General features: G+C 39.4%; 2 protein-coding genes across 2 annotated transcripts; one reads left to right on the forward strand and one right to left on the reverse strand.

Annotated features, from left to right (window-relative positions):
- Window positions 1-10210: 10210 nt before the first annotated feature.
- Window positions 10211-14101, forward strand: LOC144512485 (F-box only protein 40). Its single transcript, XM_078243257.1, has 2 exons — window positions 10211-12073; window positions 13925-14101. The coding sequence occupies exons 1-2, from the start codon at window positions 10211-10213 to the stop codon at window positions 14099-14101; spliced, it is 2040 nt and encodes a 679-aa protein (XP_078099383.1).
- A 560-nt stretch (window positions 14102-14661) lies between these two features.
- On the reverse strand, window positions 14662-17450 carry ttc36 (tetratricopeptide repeat domain 36). The gene is made up of 3 exons (XM_078243258.1): window positions 17311-17450; window positions 16899-17087; window positions 14662-15377 (listed from the first exon to the last, which is right to left on the reverse strand). The coding sequence occupies exons 1-3, from the start codon at window positions 17414-17416 to the stop codon at window positions 15109-15111; spliced, it is 564 nt and encodes a 187-aa protein (XP_078099384.1). The 5' UTR covers window positions 17417-17450; the 3' UTR covers window positions 14662-15108.
- Window positions 17451-17770: the final 320 nt, after the last annotated feature.

Genomic DNA, 17770 nt, shown 5'->3' on the forward strand with positions numbered 1-17770 from the left:
ACGCTATACGCTATTGGTGCACCTTTTTAGCCATTCATGTTTGCATGAAATAACCCCCACTTCATCTTTCAGAGCAATTTCATGCTAAAACAATCACTGTCATCCTCCTGATCTTCACATGCTGTGATTATAAACTTACGTTGTCCTCGCCTGATTTAACCACGAGCGCGCTTCCACTTATGAGGTCATCGGAAGCGCCGTGGATGAAGCACAAAGGACGAACGGTTGCTATTTAGATGTCTGTGCTGGCAGCAGCATCCCAGTAGTGAACGCATTTTTCTTCATCCACTGGGAACGCAGGGGCTAATGGAGCATGAGAGTGGCAGTTCCCCTGGAGTTGTGTAGCTGAGTCACGCCCCCGTTCGGAGAGGAGCTGCAGGCAGCAGTTGTGTGAGACCAACACCAAGAGGGCATGCTGTGAGAGTCTGGGCCAATTCAGGGGTAAACATTGGTGGCAGTAATTGGAGAACAACACAGCAGGGAATTTCATACATTTCTGATCCATGTGGCTCAGTCGAGAATATCCTGACTGTGGACTTTTGGAGTTTAAAAGGAGTGATTGTCTGTATGCCAAAGGTCGTTTCAGTTCCTGCACAGAATTTGCTGAGCTCCCCATGATACATAGTCTGCATATATTTTATAGGTTAGGTTTCATTGATCAAATGAGCACAGAACTCACCGTCTCCGAAGAATGTCTTTGGATGGAGATGCTGAGTACAGGTTCTGATGCAGGGGTTATACATGTTAATGCAGACGTAGATAAAAAGCTTGTTTGCTGCTAACACACCAAGCGGTTGCTGTCTATCACCTTTTCTATTAAAGTGGAGCTCCAGTGGAGCTATTAGTCCTGTATTTGTAATTAGATTGAATCAATACCATTAGTCATCTATTACAGGAAGTCCTTTTCAATCCATCTCTCTGTCCTTGTGTTCTTCTTTATGTGTTATTTCTTTGTGTTTGGGTTGTAAAGGCATCATGGGTACAGTAGCTGTGTAAAAATGAGATAATATGAACACCTTTAAAATATAACAGGATTGCGTAAGATACCCCTGAATTTGTGAAGCTCATTCTTCGTCGAGGCTCTTTAACAGAGATGTCTCTACTTTATGGTAATTCCCAAAGCATATTTCTCTTTTTTTGTAATGTGTTATGCTGTGGAGTTGGGGGTGGGAGACCAAATGACAAAAAACCCTTACAGTATAATGCATATGCATAACCACTGCATGTAGAGTACTGCAGTCACAGAAATACTGCAAACATATATATAATACATTTCATTTGTACTTACAGTTTGATAACATCGAAACGTATGTGAACACACACACACACACACACACACACACACACACACACACACACACACACACACACCTCTAAGGTGCATTACTAAACTTGTTGGGGAAAGTACAAGATTAGCGATGGGAGTGACATCCTGTGGTTCCACTGAGGTCTCTTATCAGTGTCTGCTTCTTATCACTCAGCCCCACAACAGCAGAAAACACACAGAGACTATTTTAGCTACACCACATCAGAAGAATTATCTTTATCAATGTCTGTGCATGACATTCTGTTGTGTTTTTTTCTTCTTCTGTGGATCCCAGATAAAGTGATGCATTACAGAAGCAGCAGAAACTGAGAGAAAATAAATGTAAATGTATTAGTGTACCAATACTTTTACATACGTACATAATCAAAGTTTAAGAGATCTTTGAGTGAGTAATGTTGTCACCCACAGCACATTTTTGTGTCTCTTTTCTTCTGTCTGGTTGTCTCATACAGTATTCAGAAATAATTTTTTGTCAGTGTTCCACTCGGTAATGATGCCCCTGTGGTCATAATGGAATGTGTGGCACAAATAGTGCCAAATCCAACCTGCTCACCTAACTTTGAAATTGGACATTTCTGTAAACCTGAAAGTCTAATGAAAAGGATTTTGAACAATCCCTGCCAATTTTTTTTTTCAGTTGGTTATTCCTACAACATGGCAAGTCATCTCACTGACATGATTAAAGGATACCTAGTATGCTTTTCTGTATTTTCTGTTTGATCTAGAATGTTACACTGGCAGATGTTCATATTACACGTGGCCAAAGCTACAAATAATGAGGTAAAAGTATTTAAAAGAAATCCCTGTGGCCCAGCTGCAACGGACTGTACACAGGCAGCGACAGCAGAGCACAGATGCGGAGACTCCAGAGATACGGAAACGGTCAGTTCAATCAGAGCAGACTGGGCTTTTTCGGGAGGGGGGTTTAAAGAGACAGTGCTCCAACAGAACGTCTGAGACAAAGGGTGGATACAGGTGCAGCAGCCATGGGCAATATGAGAAAATGTATTTATTTTTTTGACATTAAAGCATGTAAACATGTTCTCGTAGAAACACAAAATGCAAGTATGAACCTGAAAACAATATACAATAGGTCTCCTTTAAAGTGTGATCATTATTAGGTTAAAGTAATACAAATGTGAATGCAGACTTATATGTGGTAAAATAAGAAATACTACATATAAATTGTAATCCCCATTATTAAACTCATATATTACAGTAACAATGAATCAAATAACAACTTGGAAGGCTTGCATATAATGGTGAACCGAGAGACAGTTATCACCCAATTTTGAAGCTCTGTGTAGCTTTTAAACCTCTTTTAGATCACTGTTTGTTATTACAGCACATTTACACTATGGGCCAGATGGACCACTCTCACTAACCCTCTTTAGGAACTCCTTTTCAGCAAACATGCTCTGATAAATCAGGCAAAGATAGAGACTAATAAAGTAGCAGCAAAAGACCCAGATATTTTTCTCAGGAACTGGAGAAAAAATAAGAGCTGAAAGGAGAAAGAATATTTGTCAGATAGACAAAAACATTACTTTAAATGACAATGACAACACCACAATGACCACACAGTATCCATAGCCTTTTTATATGGAAATGTCAGATATGTGCTTCTGTCAGCTTGCATATTGTAACTGTAACATAGCTGTCTGTCTCGGTTTTACTCTACCCAAAATGTTACATTGGCATTTAATATAATGATCATGTCATTCGCTGCAGGTTCATTGCTGTGTAATTTTGTGGTATAAGACATACAGTACTTTATACAATAACGTATATGAGGGAAAATATAAAAACAAACAAGCACAAGTTTTCCTCCACGTTTCTATGAGTGCCAGTACAGCTTATGCTCTCCTGACATTTGTATAGCAGCAAACTGTCAAACCCAGACAGATGCCAAGCTTACAGATAACAAATGTAACACACACACACACACACACACACACACACACACACACACACGCACAAAAACACACACATACACACTCATATACAACCAGGCGAGTCACACTGGACATCACACAAGCAGAGAGTCAAAATATAGAGTGCATGTGGAGGTTTGGCAAGGATTCTGTTTAAATTTGATATTTCACCTTTTCATACCTCTGTGTAGAATTCATGTGAGACCATGTGAGTGTGCATGTGACAAGGACAACTTTGAATGTGCACATTATACATATAAAAGTTCCTCCTGCAGGAACAAGACAGAGCTGGTAAATGGCTTCAGTGTACTTTACTATTTAACTTGTCTACAACACGCTTTTTTACTACTTTCATGAATTTTATATGATCTATTTATTGGCCATGAAACGACTTGGTGCTAAAAACGTCCCCCACACTGTGTCCCCCCATCTCTTAGCAGTTATTAGAGCCCAACATTAAGAAAACAAGTCGAGTGAAATGTCTCATTACCAATTTTTGGGACTTTGTCATTCTTCAGCATATTCTCCATTAATGATGCAAAATGACACAAAGTATGCTACCCTGGGGGGGGTGGGAACCTACACAGACTTCATTACAAGGTACTTTTAATTAGTCTTTGTAATTAAAAGCAGAATATTGGGTGCAGAAAGGCTGGAAGCTAAATTGATATGCCCATAAACATTTGCATGTTCATTGTTCAGGGTTGGCAAACAGTCTCGTTTTTACTCAGTCAGGTCCGACAAGTGGCTGGAGAGTTGAACTGCAGAGGGATTTAAAGGAAACATGTATGACACCCTCTTAATTAAATGGAAGGAAGGACGGGGGCTCTATAATAAGAAAGTGAAAACTAGGTGTGAAGTTGGGTATCTACATTTTCTCTCCTATTTTTGTCAAACCATATGTCGTCCAGAAGGGGCTCGTAGGATAATAATCACCCAAAGGCATATACTATTTATTGTATCCTACAGTTGTGAGGTACTGTGCAGTGTCAGGTTAGATACTTTAAGATGATGGAGAGGGTTTGTAGTTTTAATGAGTTAAATATACCTTTTTTAAACATTGCCACATATTCCAGGACAGGGAGAACACACCCATACAAAAAAGGAAAAGGTGGTTTAATCACATGTGAAACAATATTTCAAATCTGCTAAATTCACATGACATGAGTACACACGTGCTACATTCACATTTTACTACAGTATAGAACTTTTAATCACAAGCACATTGTATGTACACATACACAGACCATATACAGTGCATAGTCAAATATACATACTCTTATTCATTCACATATAGATATATGTTGTTGTTGTTTCCTATCTAAATTGCTGAGGTCAAAAATCATGCTGTAACTTTTGACTCCACCGTCTGTTTTGACACGTTTAAAAACCAACACCAAAACTGCCTTTTCCCACCTAAAGTACATCTCCAGAGTTGTTGTTCTTTTGTGAATATCATTATTATTATTGATATCATTTTCATGTATTGACTGTTTTGTAAAGTGTCCTTGGGTGACTTGAAAGGCACTTATTAATAAAATGTAAATTTGTGTAGAACAATTATTTTTACTATCAATTCATGTATTGATTATTTTCTCGATTAATCGTTTAATCTTTCCCTGAGCCCAAGGTGACATCTTTAATTACTTGTTTTGTCTGAGCAACAGTCAAGACTCAAAGATATTCAGTCGACAGCAATATAAAATAGAGAAAAACTGCAAATTCCATTATTGGAGAGGCTGGAGAGGGGGAATTTGACTCAAAACTATTAATATAGTTTTCATTTTCAGTCAATTGACTAATCAATTAATCGACTAATCGTTGCAGCTCTAATATGTTGTATAATATACAATACAGTACACTCAACACCCTAATAAATAATGTTCCTCAAATGATTGTCAAGACTTCTATAACATTATCCTAGGGGCTCAAGATTATAGGACTGTTCATGTTTGAATTGAAATCATGTGAACCAAAACATGCAATCAGTTTTAAGAATGCAGTATTTTGTTTCTCAGCCTAAAAGTTCAAACTCATACAATAATTAAGCTCTGCTTTGAGTTAAAACATTTTTCCTTTTCATTATGCATTTTCATAGCAATCTACAGCTTATTTATAGGCCTCTGCTGGGCCGAGCTCTGTAATACACACAGTTTCCTGGGTCTTTGGAAATTCAGCAGTAGCACATATTTCTCTATGTCGCCCCAATGGTTTGGCCTTATTAATATGTTTTGCCAGGTATAATAAACTAGATGGAAATCCCAAAATGAGGGCAATCTGTAAAAGGAATGGCAATAAGAAGGGAAACTCTCAGAGAATTGGATGAGATTTATAGGAAACTCTGCAGACCATATAAGGATGCACTTGGTGCTTGGTGTGTTGGTAGAAGCAGGCCAAACTTCAATATAAAACTTGAAACCAGTGAAGCTTTTATTAGTCCTGCTGTGTGCTGACAGCTTTTGAATGCCTTAAATATTAATCAAGTTTTACTTTTTTTTTCTCTGCCATCTAAAGCTGTCCAGTCACATCTCAGAACATTAAATTAGAGTTAAATGAAATGGAGCTTGCATGAATCATTAACCCATAGCTTCAGAATTGCGGAAATCCATGCTACAGAAAATAGACAAGCTGTAATTATCCCCTTTTTGAATTGGCAGGTTGCATAAGAGCTCAAGCTGAATTAATTTTATTAAATGATAATTCTATGTTCTGTTAAAATTCTTGATACTTTGCAATCTGTTAGTAAATCATAAATAAGAGTATTTGTCAGTGGAGGAACATGATGGAAAGTTTAGGATTAGTTTAGGAAGCTGGAAAACAGCTAGCCTGTCCAAAGGTTACAAAATCAACCTACTAGCACCTCTACATGTCACCAACACGTTTTATCTCAATGCTTAATCCGTACAAAAAGCAAAGTGTAAAAATGTAAATTCGCTGTCCTACAGTGGGTTTATGTGCAGGACTATTTAGTAGCTGGCAGCAGCACCAGACCAAAAATAGTGTGGCACATAATTTCTTGTTTTAATACACATTAGACATATATATATATACATATATATATATAACAAGATGTGTTAATAAGTGAGCTTTAGAGGGGATTAAGTGCGTTTCCTTTGGACAGAGCCAGGCTACCCCCTCGTTTTTAGTATTTATACTAAGCTAAGCTAACCAGCTGCTGGCTGTAGCCTTAAATATGTGTGGCAATGAGTGTGGCATCAATCTTCTCAACTAAAGTATGATTTATGCTTTTACGTAAAATCTACGCTGTGGCTACGTACGTAGGTACGTGGAGCGCCGGACCCTACGTAACTACACGTTGCCGCGACGCACGCTACTCGGTCGTGGCTTGGTAGGGTTGCGTTACTCTCACTATGAGTCTAGAGTCGGTACTCGCCCAGAAGCTAATCACCTCTCTCTCTCACTCGCTCTACCACACCACACGACACACACACATACACCTGCCGGCTCTGCTCTTAGATCGACGCACACACCAACGCACAAGTATAAAGTTCAGGCCGCCTACATAGGCTACGGCGAAAGCTCTGTGTGGAGCCCCCACAGGACCATAAATCAAGCTTAACTCCCTGCCAGAAAGTAAATAAGCGTATTTCCCAAAATGTCAAACTATTCCTTTAACATTGGCATATTTGTGTGGCTGAAAATCTTCACTACAATGCCAATTAAAGCTGCAAGCAGCGATGAAAGAGCCCTCAAATTCCACTGTAGGTACTGTACTGTAGGTGACGTTATGACTATAAGTCAAGGCATGAAGATGTCCTCAGACTGGGACTTTTTTCAAGTATGAGAAATTTGGGGCAGATTGGACAATGTACATCCGAGTTACAACTTTCTCCAGAGGCTACTTCTTTGAAAGAAGCCTCTTTCAAAGAAGAGCCATTTTCCTACACGCATACACAAGACCAATAAAATATAAAATTTGTTCTGATTAGTATACCAATTTCACACATTTCCACACCCTTCATCCCCTCAAAAATGTCATTCATCGGTAAGAATAATAGTATATATAATCCTAGTGATTTGAATAGGGTCTTCGCCGACGGACATTGTTGGTGCTCGGGTACATACATGATCGGTCTATTGGCGTTTTTCCATTACATGGTACCTGCTCGACTCGCCTCGACTCTACTCGCCTTTTTTGTTTTTCCATTATGAAAAAAAAACCTGGTACTAGCTAACAGGTACTTATTTTGGTATCACCTCCGTCCATCACCGAGGTTCCAAGCGAGCTGAGGTGATACCAAAAGGTGACGTGAAAACCTGCAGAATAGTGATTGGTCAGAGAAAATCGTCACTAATCACTGCGCCTTCATTGCTTTCGACAGACGGTGGTGTCCTGAACAAACCCACCATTTTTAAATAGTTTAGCCAGCGGTGTTTTTTTGGCTGCCTCCAGCTTCTTTTGAAACACAATTTGTCTTCTGGCTGTGGCAACAGCCACATGCCGAGAATCAAAAACAACATACCTTTGATGTTCTGTGTGTGTCGTGTTAGGTCACAGCAGTTTCCTGCAGCGTCGCTATGACGACCAGCCACGCTCGCCTCACGCATGAGGCGGTACTAAATCTGCAATGAAAAATGGAGGACGGGGCACCGCGGCCGAGACAAGTCGAGTCGAGCAGTGGGTAAGCGCCATAAAACATTGTAGTCTGGTAATCACCAACAGCAATGTAGTGAATCGATGCAAAAAGCCAACTGTTGGATAATACTGTATAATCTTCCATCATCTTTGATCAAGTTTTGAGAACAACAATGCAGATTCCCTTTAAATCAAACAAGAGTTTGCTAAAAATGGTATTAGTAAATTTAACAGCAATTAATCTATTATTCCTACACCTGCTTTAAAGCACATTTACAATTTTTACTTACTAAACTAACCTCAACAATAGACCTCTTCAGTATCAGCTGTGCTGCTGTTGTATAGCAACAAGGAATTTTTATACCAAAGCCTCTGTCTCTTTTCCTCTCTCTCTCTCTCTCTCTCTCTCTCTCTCTCTCTCTCTCTCTCTCTCTCTCTCTCTCTCTCTCGATGAAATGTATGCTGATTGCAGAGCCTATAGAGAGCAAAGCAGCTGCCTCTGATAAGCTGTTCATTGTAATCTGTGCCAGGTGACCAAAAAAAGTAGCATAAAGACTTCCAGATTCAGAGTGTGGATCCAGCACATTTTACACGGGATAGAAAATGGGTTTCAGGAGGTGTTTGCAGGGTGATGTGGGTGAGTGAACAGGACGACAGTTCAGCCAGTCCTAATGTAAATGAGTGTAATCAAATAAAGGTAGTTAGACTGGATAAGTGCCCCATTATGTTGCACATCTGGAAGTGAATGAAAGAGATGGAATGAATGAAAAACAACACAGAAATAAAGGTGTTCACCTTTTTGTATACAATTTGTAGTTTGGAATCAGTGCCATACATTGTACAGTATTCAGATAATGAGCTACTGTATGTGTAAACTAGTGCTGTGGTAGAGCAGTTATAAGTTATAACACCACTGACTGGAGTTTTGCTAAAAGAAGCAGCTATTTCTGCTTATTCCATATATGGAAAGGCAAGGCAGCTTTATTTGTATAGCACATTTCAGCAATTCAAAGTGCTTTACATAAAACATTAAAGAGCAGTTAAAAATGAATAAAAAATTAAAAACATACAATACAAGAATACAATTTACAATACAGTATGATACAAGGTGTTAAGAATGCATCAGTTTCCATGTTGAGTCAAAACATCACTTGATGAAGACACGTATCCCTCCAACTAATTTAACTTAAAAACATACACATGGGTACTAAAACTGCTTCAATTTTCAGTTCAAACTAGGACATAGCAGCTGCGCAGGCTTGATATGAATTTAAATGAACCAACAATTTCAAAACATCATTAAAAATACCTGTTGCTCATGTTGCTCCATGTTGTTAATTCTGTCTGACAACAGCAACAGCTGGACACGCGTTGCTTGACATTTTGAAAGTGTGTGACTGACATCTAGTGGAGGATATGGATCAGGACAAATAAGCATATAGTCCAACACTACAATGTTTACATTTTTTTTTTATCAAACGTCAAAAGAATCACCTATAATTAATCATGCCGGCCCTTTAAACAAAAATGTGGCAATCAGAGAAACTTTTTGTTTTAAAAGTATTACAAAAAGTGCTTTAGTTTTGTTTAATCAACTATTAGTTTTCAAATGTTGCTGTCATTTTGATAGGATATGTAAACAGAAACATTAACTGCTAATGAGATATGAAAGGTTGACAGCACACGGACGCTGTTGCACACGTTAAGATGTTGACGTTTTTGAACATACGGTAGTTAAACTGTTGACAACATGGATAACCTGCTATTATCACCACCCTTTCACGATGAAGCAGAGGTGGAGGCTGTAACTTGACCTTGCCTCTTAATGGCTGAGGGACAATGGTGCCCCGTCCCACTGGCCCGCCTGCCCCTCTGTTGTTTCTATTTATAAAGTCCAAACATAGAGGTTATTCAGGGGTGCCAGCAAACACAAGGTGACAGGCAGAGAGGACCAAAGGGTGAGGCATTTGACTGCTATTGTTCCAGTTGTTCACTCTTTATTTACTTAAACACAGTCATTTGTGTTTTGAGAAGGTATTTTGTTGCGCTCAACATGTAATCTCTCTTTGTATGTTAATGACAATTTATTCTACTGTATATTTTTTAGTTTAAATTTAAAATGAAATTAACCCATATTAATTATGCATTTGAATTCTGTATGTCCAAACACAACTCACCACCTTCTCTGTTTTAGATAAAATGTTTTTTTAAATTAGCCTTTTTTCATTTCCTCGAACAAAAAAACGTTTTCACCTGACGGCAATGATAGTAAAGCTTTTAATTCGCCAAAATATGGACCTAGAAATGTCACCTTCTATGTGTTATTTCTCTCTTAAGGTGAAGAGCAGAAAGATGACTGTGGGCCATCATAAGCACTGTGAGCAGTGTCACAGTGTCCACTGTCAGGTTCCGGTGCAGATCTCAGTCTCATGTATTATCATCAAGTGTCGTAAAAACTGTGGCGCCACCTTCCATATGTGCAAGCAAGAGGAGCACCAGCTTCTCTGTCCCAATGAGATGGTCCCCTGCATCAATGTCAACTATGGCTGTCCTCTTACAATGCTGCGCCACAGGCTGGCCAAACACCTGGAGGTCTGTCCTGCCAGTGTGGTCTGCTGCTCTCAAGAGTGGAACCGCTGGCCTGTTTCAGAAACTGATCTGACCTTCTACAAAAATATTTCACAAAGCCCTGAAACTGAAGTAAACCTCGATGTTGCTTTGGCTCTCAGGGACCAAGAGCTGCTGTTTCAATCCATCAAAATGAAGAACATTTTTCCTGAGTTAATGTTGGAGGATCCTGCCCTTCAGGATGCTTCTGCTGCAGTCAACAGTCCTACAGAGGAAGCAACCTGTTCTTTAGATTGTGTTGAATTTACAGAAAATGGCTGCACAAGGATGCAGGAAAGAGAACTGAGCCAAGAGGAGAGGGATGCTTTGGCAAAGAGCAGAGACATGGATGGAATTCAGAACTACAGCTCCTGGGAGAAAATATTCAACAAGGAGATGGAGGGATGCAAGCAAACTGTCAAAAACCAGAATAAGAGGGAGGAAAAGGGAAAAGCAAAGGAAGAGCAAGAATCATCAAACTTTCATGGTGAGACAAGAAACTCACACCTGAGCCAAGAGAATGCTGCTGCCGCTCCAAGCATTGGTGGTGCAACGGGCCTTGCGCCATGGCAAGACGGGGTCCTTGAGAGGTTGAGCAAAGAATTCAACATTGGTGAATATAACATGTATTTGGTGCACAATGGGGCAATGTTGATTAACTTTGGCCAACTTGCTGCTTGCACCCCGAGAGAAAAGGATTTTGTTTATGGGAAGCTGGAGCCCATTGAAGTTAAAACTGTCCGCACATTTAATGTTCCTACCAGCTATCGAGCAAAGCAAGGTTATCTGAAGGACCCTTCACAAAAGGTCAAGACCAGTGCCAGTGTCGACACTGCAGATTTGGGTGTGTCAGTCGAGGATCTTCCGAAGTGTGACGAGGTTAGCGCCACACTCCTGGTCTCTCTGGAAAAGGAACTGAAAGGACATTTAATCTCAGAAAGTGTGGGGAGAGATGGTCTTTATGTAGATATAGGAACACAAACGTACAACTTTGCCTCTGCTCCGTTCGAAAGAGATGCATCGCTTGCTGATGTCATCGCAGACAAACCTCATGGGCTTCATGTACATGTCGAAGCCGAATGTGTCACCAGAAGACACAACAGAATCAGTTCAGCCTTCAGCTACATGTGTGGCCACTTCTTTCGCCGTGATGAATGCCGCTCTCATTTCAGGAATGTGCACTCTGACATACAGGCCTCTCTCAGCGGCTGGTTCCAACAGCGCTGTCCCTTAGCATACCTCGGCTGTGCTTTCACCAAGACAAGGTTTCACCCTGCAGGTCATCAGGCTACAATCAAATATTGTCAAGATGTCAGCGCCTTTGTTCTCCAGCCAGAAGTGCCTTCACTGCTCTGTGAAGGAGGGAAAACCTCGAGCTCTCAGAGCAATGGTGCACATAATCTGGATCCCCTGAGCAGCCTGCCCCTGGAGATCCTTCAGTACATTGCTGCTTACCTTGACAGTTTCACATTATCTCAGCTGTCCCAAGCCTCCCATCTGATGAGAGAAGTGTGTGTCGCATTGTTGCAGGAGAGAGGGATGGTCTCCCTCAAGTGGGAGAAAAAGACATATTCCCACGGGGGAAGCTCCTGGAAATGTCGAAAGAAAGCAAGTATCCTTAATATATATATATATATATATATATATATGAATCAATTGGTAACGGAACTGCAGAGCATTTGACTGATTGAGTGCTAACATTCCATCTTATATATTATTTTGATCACAACCTTGTGCACAGTGAAGGGAAAGTTTACTCAAGGCCAAACTTCTGTATCAGTTTACCTTTAGTGTCTGGCACCATTGGAAAATGTCAGTCATTCGTACAGCATGACAGCTGCTGCATTGTAAACACTCTCCAGGCTCTCCGTAGTTCTTTCTAACAATATTACAAACTAAATTAAAACCGTGTTGGCAACAGTTAATGGGTTCCTACTAAAACAGCCACCGGAGATTTGCTATTTTCTGCTTCCTTATCAAACAGCTTCTATTGGGGTCAGGCACCATGAGGAAGTGTTTGGGAAAAGATTATTTTGTTGTCCAAGCAATGGTCTAGAAACAAGACCTAAACTATAATTTAGTTTAGTTTGTTGGTTGCAATGTGCTAATTTTGTTCCACAGTTTAAAATGTATTTTAAAAATCAATGATATATATATATATGTGTGTGTATGTTTATGTATAGCTACAGAGCTGCCGTTGTTTTTTAAAATCAAATATATGTTAACTGGGTGGTAGCTTCCATAATTTATATAATAATTTATATTATAATATTATATAATAATGTAAATAAAAATAATGTAAATAATTTTTCTTTATTTGATTGTTGACAGTAGAAAGATTCAGGAAAAAATACGGAGTGAGGGGGATTCAACCCAGGGATGCTCTGTTTACCTTAGACCACTAAGCCATACCTTAGACCCCATTACTCAGTCTGCTTGGCGACAAGGATGCCTAGTGGTCTGAGCCTCGAGGCCGCTCCCAACTGCCTTGATTTTTGGAGATTATCCAAATCCTGTCTGGAATTATGAGTTACTGTATAACGATGACATTTTAAGCGATTCAGACTCCTGACCACTGAGCTATGGCTATTTAAGTTCATCATCTTGCTGTAGTGCCATCAAATGTGCAGGGTTACTTAAGGTAGATGAGGTCATTAACTAAACTACAAGAATTCGGCAACTAGGAAGGCATAGAAGAAAATAATAAACAAATTAAAATCTTTTGTTGGCTCATACAAATATTTTATGTATTCAAACTTGGTGAAAATAGGATGAAAGAAAAACATGTAAAATGGCAGACAATTTGTTTAGGCAGGTGGAAACCTTTCAAGAGTTTTTTTCACAGTGATTAACCAAAGCCTAAATAGAGTAGATTACCACATAGCACATAGTTATGCTAAACTAACTAACTAACTTTGGGTGTTTGGCTAACTTTCCACCAATTCTTTTAAAAATCTGTTCAGTACTGTCATTTTTCAGATATCCCACTGACAAACAAACCTACATATGTGGTGATAAATATAACCTCTCTGCTGAAGGTAATAAAGGATATGAATGCATACGTGTGTATTTTTATATTTACTCTCTCTGTACTGCAGTGATCATGAGACAAAGAGCGTGCCGATGATATCAGTGATGTAGAATGACATGAGGCCTCGCAGCCAGTAAACACAGTGCTACCATAAAAAGTTAGAAGTGATCATTTATGGAAACAAGATGCTGATAAGACCTGGAAGGCAACAGCTGGGTATTTGCTCCTCAATGAAGGGCATCATTTGTGTACATTTGTAATGCATGGGTACAGTAATAACATTACGTCCTGACATATGATAAAAATACTATGCAATCTAGATTCCATTATTGAAAATAAATGTATCCTTGTGACCATTGCAGTACAGTTGATAGATACTTGACAGAAGCCTCCTACACCAACTCCAGCTTTGTCTCTGTGTTTTACAGGTTTGGGAGTTCAGCAGTCTGTTTTCTTCTGTGGACAAGTGGAGCTTCAGCAACACTCCTTCCATGTCAGATCACCTGAAAACCTGCTCATTCTACGAGAGAGAGGAGCACACTGAGCCAGTGGCTTTAGCCTGCCTGGAAGAGGTCAAGAGACAAACATGGAGAAGTAAAGTATAAAAGATAACGCTCGTAGTCCCAAAGCTCAGTGGGCGGACCACAACAAGAGCGATGCCGCGTTTAGAATCCCTCACACGCAAAATGTATCCTCTGCATATACAGCTTATGTATAGGAGGAACAAAATGGGAATTCAGAGCTGCTGTGTGCTAAAGCCCTGCAGACATATACTATAGACTACATTTGAAGAATTCACGTGGGCATAAACTGCAATTTCTAAAGGTTTTGATGTGATTTACTTTAACTATTTTCTTGGAATGTCTCCTCAAAGCTGTAATGGGCAAAATGCTATTTATGCAGTGTTTTTAAGAGTTGATTGAAATAATCCCTCTAAGGACACTAAATGCACACCTGTATTTGTATGGTGTTTAAAAAGGTTTCTCATTTTCTGGGATATCAGATCATTTGTCTTTGTTTGGCATACTAAGCTGACTAGTTTTAGTCTTATTTCATTCTTGTGGTGAAAGGCAATTTTTCTAAGAAACTAGGGCAGCAGATGTTGGTGTTGTTGACTGTTTTCAACATGACAAGACTGACATCTACTGGGAAGGAGCTGAAGTACCTCATCTGTGTGGAGTCGTGACATATCTCTCATACACACACACACACACACACACACACACACACACACACACACACACACACACACACACACACACACACACACACACACACACACACACACACAAACTAAAACAAGTTTGGTATTTGAATGCTGAGCACAATATCACATGTCCTATGTGTCATATTTGATAAAGCACAGCAGCATCTTACTGATGATGACAACTTTGTTTCTAATTTAGACTTCTAGGTCTTTAAAATAATGTATGTGTGTGTTCTGTATAATAAATCTGACTTGCACTTGGCCTCATTTATTTGACAGCATCATAGTCATAGGAATAAAAAGGACCTTAAAAGCTAAACATGTTTTTATCAACCACAGACTTTACATAACAGAAAATGTGTAGTAAGGGTTAGGGTTAGGTAAGTAACAAGTAGTCCCCATTAACTACAGCATCTCAGACACTTCAGGGTTTCGTAGTTTGTTGATCACCTCCGATAGCATTTTGTTGCACAGGGCTGCATACGGATTGAGAGCCATAGCCTGTTGTCGAGCAAATTCACTTCCAAGAGCAGCTGCTTTCTCAAAATCTGCTCTAGCTTCATCACCCTGGCATGCTAATCTACGTAAAAGGCCTCTTTGCACCAGCGCTTGGCAGGCAGTTCGTCCAGTGCCGCCGCTCAGCGAGATGGCTCGGTCCAAGTCCCCCATGGCTCCTGAAAGGAGAGAAGAGCACTGTGAGGCATACACATGTCTTGAAAGTTATGGAGGATATATTTATTCATAATTCAAATTGAAAGTCCAAAGAGAACACAAAGTGAGATCAAATTAAAAATATTATTACTTTACGACGCTACTACTTTAATTTCATCTCACTTCGTTTTCTCTTTGGACTTTCAATTTGAATTATGAATAAATATATCCTCCATAGAAAGTTTCCAATTGGTAACGTGTTACAGGTTACTCAAGCTTGGTCTCTGCAATATTTTGAAATATACAGTATCTTACGTAGAGAGTAATAGTTGTAGCAAAAATTTCTTTGAATTACTTTGGCACCAAGTATTGTAGAATTACAGTAAAATACAAAAAAAGTATTTACAGTAATTATCATACTAATATTATCATACTAAATTGACTATAACCTTTCAATCTGATGTTTTTCATTTATCCAAATACAGCAATACAGCAGAGTGTTAAACAATGGCATTTTCAGATGAATATAGTACTACAGTAATATTTTGCTATTCTTTGATTCAGCCAATGTGCAGTTCATTTCACATGTTCTGAATATTATTTTAATTAGAAGTGTAGGTGTTTTGTTCAGAATGTTCAGAAGATCTTGTTAGCATGAACAACAACTGGCACCAGGTTACACACTAATTGAAAAGCACCTCCCTTAGATAGAATCTCCAATTTTAGAATCAAACGATGCACGTAAAAGGATTACAGTATTGAGTACATGGTGTGATTGACAAAGTGATCATTTGCGAGTGAGTTTAAAAACACCACAGCTGTACTCACATGTGCCAAAGATGTTTGATATAGAGCTGCAAATAGTAATCAATTACTTGACAACTATTACATTATTCTGCAACTATTTTGATAAACGATGATTGGTTTCAGTCATAAAACTACAACATTTCTGATTCCAGCTCCTTAAATGTGAATATTTTCTAGTTTCTTTACTCCTCTGTGGCAGTAAACTGAATATCTTTGAGTTGTGGATATTTGAGGACGTCATCTAGGGCTTTGGGAAACACTGATCCACATTTTTCACCATTTTCTGACATTTTATAGAGCAAACAACTAATGGATTAATCCATAAAATAACCAACAGATTAATCTATAATGACAATAATCATTGGTTGCAGCCCTAGTTAATAACCTTATGAATAAAAATGACAAGGGTTATAACAAAAGCATTGGCTATAACTTATTACATTTGTCAATTTTGTAAAGAACAGATTGAACAGATTCAGATATGACTTGAGCAAAATCCCTGTAATTCTGTACATTCAATATGTAATTCTATACAACCATGCCCTCCTGTGACAGACAGCATACACAACAAACCTAACACAAGACAAACTCAGAGCCTCTACAGTAACACTGTTGACAAAGCATCAGATAGACAAAGTTCGGATATGATGTCATGCTGGCCTGATACTCAACCGTCTCATATGTTGACACACGGCGGCGTATATGGAAAGGGTTATTATTGAATCTGTGGCATGTACCTGCTGTGTTCCCCTGCAGCCGCAGGGCCTGTGCCCGGTTGTTATAGGCTGAGGCTCGTTGGGGCAGGATCTGGATTGCCTGGCTAAACAGTTGAAGTGCAGCTTGCAAATCCCCAGCCTCTGCTGCCGAGACACCCCGCATCTCCAACTCTTTCACTCGCTTCAGCAACTCTGTCTCAAAGCCACTGTCTGGCAGGGGGAGATAAATAGGTTGAAAAAGCACTCAAACTCAAATGACAGGTACCGTGGCCAGGAAAACACAGTAATGCCACCCAGTACTCAATTTGGATTAAATTGTCATGTTTTTTTTTAGTCCTGGAATGGAATGTGTAAATAATTTTGATATGCTATGAAATGTAAAAAGCTGTGATATAATATGTAGAGACACATCAAGTCAGAAGCTCATGCTCACCATCATCAGTTAATTCCTCCTCTTGGTTCAGACCAAGGATGTCTCCAAAGGGGGTAGTGGGGTGGAATATTGCCTGGAGTACAGCTCTGTCATGTGCTGAGGCCATCTTACGGTTTTCTGTAAAGAAAGCAAAGACAGAAGGCATGACAAATAAATTACAGCTGGGTGGAGAATTCTTCCTCCCCTTACTTCAGCCATTTCCACCAGCCAATCAAAGAAGGGGGCGGAAGCGGAGGCGGACTTTGAGATTTGCCTGCACTTAGCACATCTGTATTTGGTTAAGTCGAAAAATGCAAGCTAACACGCTGCAGAGCTGCTGGTATAACAGAAAAAGCCTACCATTTTCCAGAAATATACTATCTGATGATTCAACTTATTGTAAAGTGATGAAAACGTTTTAGCATTATTTCCAAACCTCATATGAATTTTAGTTAAACAAATACTTCCCTTTATTTGTAAA

This window comes from Sander vitreus, chromosome 3, assembly GCF_031162955.1.
Source record: "Sander vitreus isolate 19-12246 chromosome 3, sanVit1, whole genome shotgun sequence".
Classification (NCBI taxonomy): Eukaryota; Metazoa; Chordata; class Actinopteri; order Perciformes; family Percidae; genus Sander; species Sander vitreus.

What these genes read in the sequence shown, in the direction of transcription:
- LOC144512485 (XM_078243257.1), top strand. Translation starts at nt 10,211, where the DNA reads ATGACTGTGGGCCATCATAAGCACTGTGAGCAGTGTCACAGTGTCCAC. An exon ending in CCTGGAAATGTCGAAAGAAA is followed by an intron (nt 12,074 to 13,924) that starts GCAAGTATCCTT and finishes TGTGTTTTACAG; the next exon opens with GTTTGGGAGTTCAGCAGTCT.
- ttc36 (XM_078243258.1), bottom strand. Translation starts at nt 17,416, where the DNA reads ATGGCCTCAGCACATGACAGAGCTGTACTCCAGGCAATATTCCACCCC. An exon ending in GGAGGAATTAACTGATGATG is followed by an intron (nt 17,088 to 17,310) that starts GTGAGCATGAGC and finishes TCCCCCTGCCAG; the next exon opens with ACAGTGGCTTTGAGACAGAG. An exon ending in GCTGCAGGGGAACACAGCAG is followed by an intron (nt 15,378 to 16,898) that starts GTACATGCCACA and finishes CTCTCCTTTCAG; the next exon opens with GAGCCATGGGGGACTTGGAC.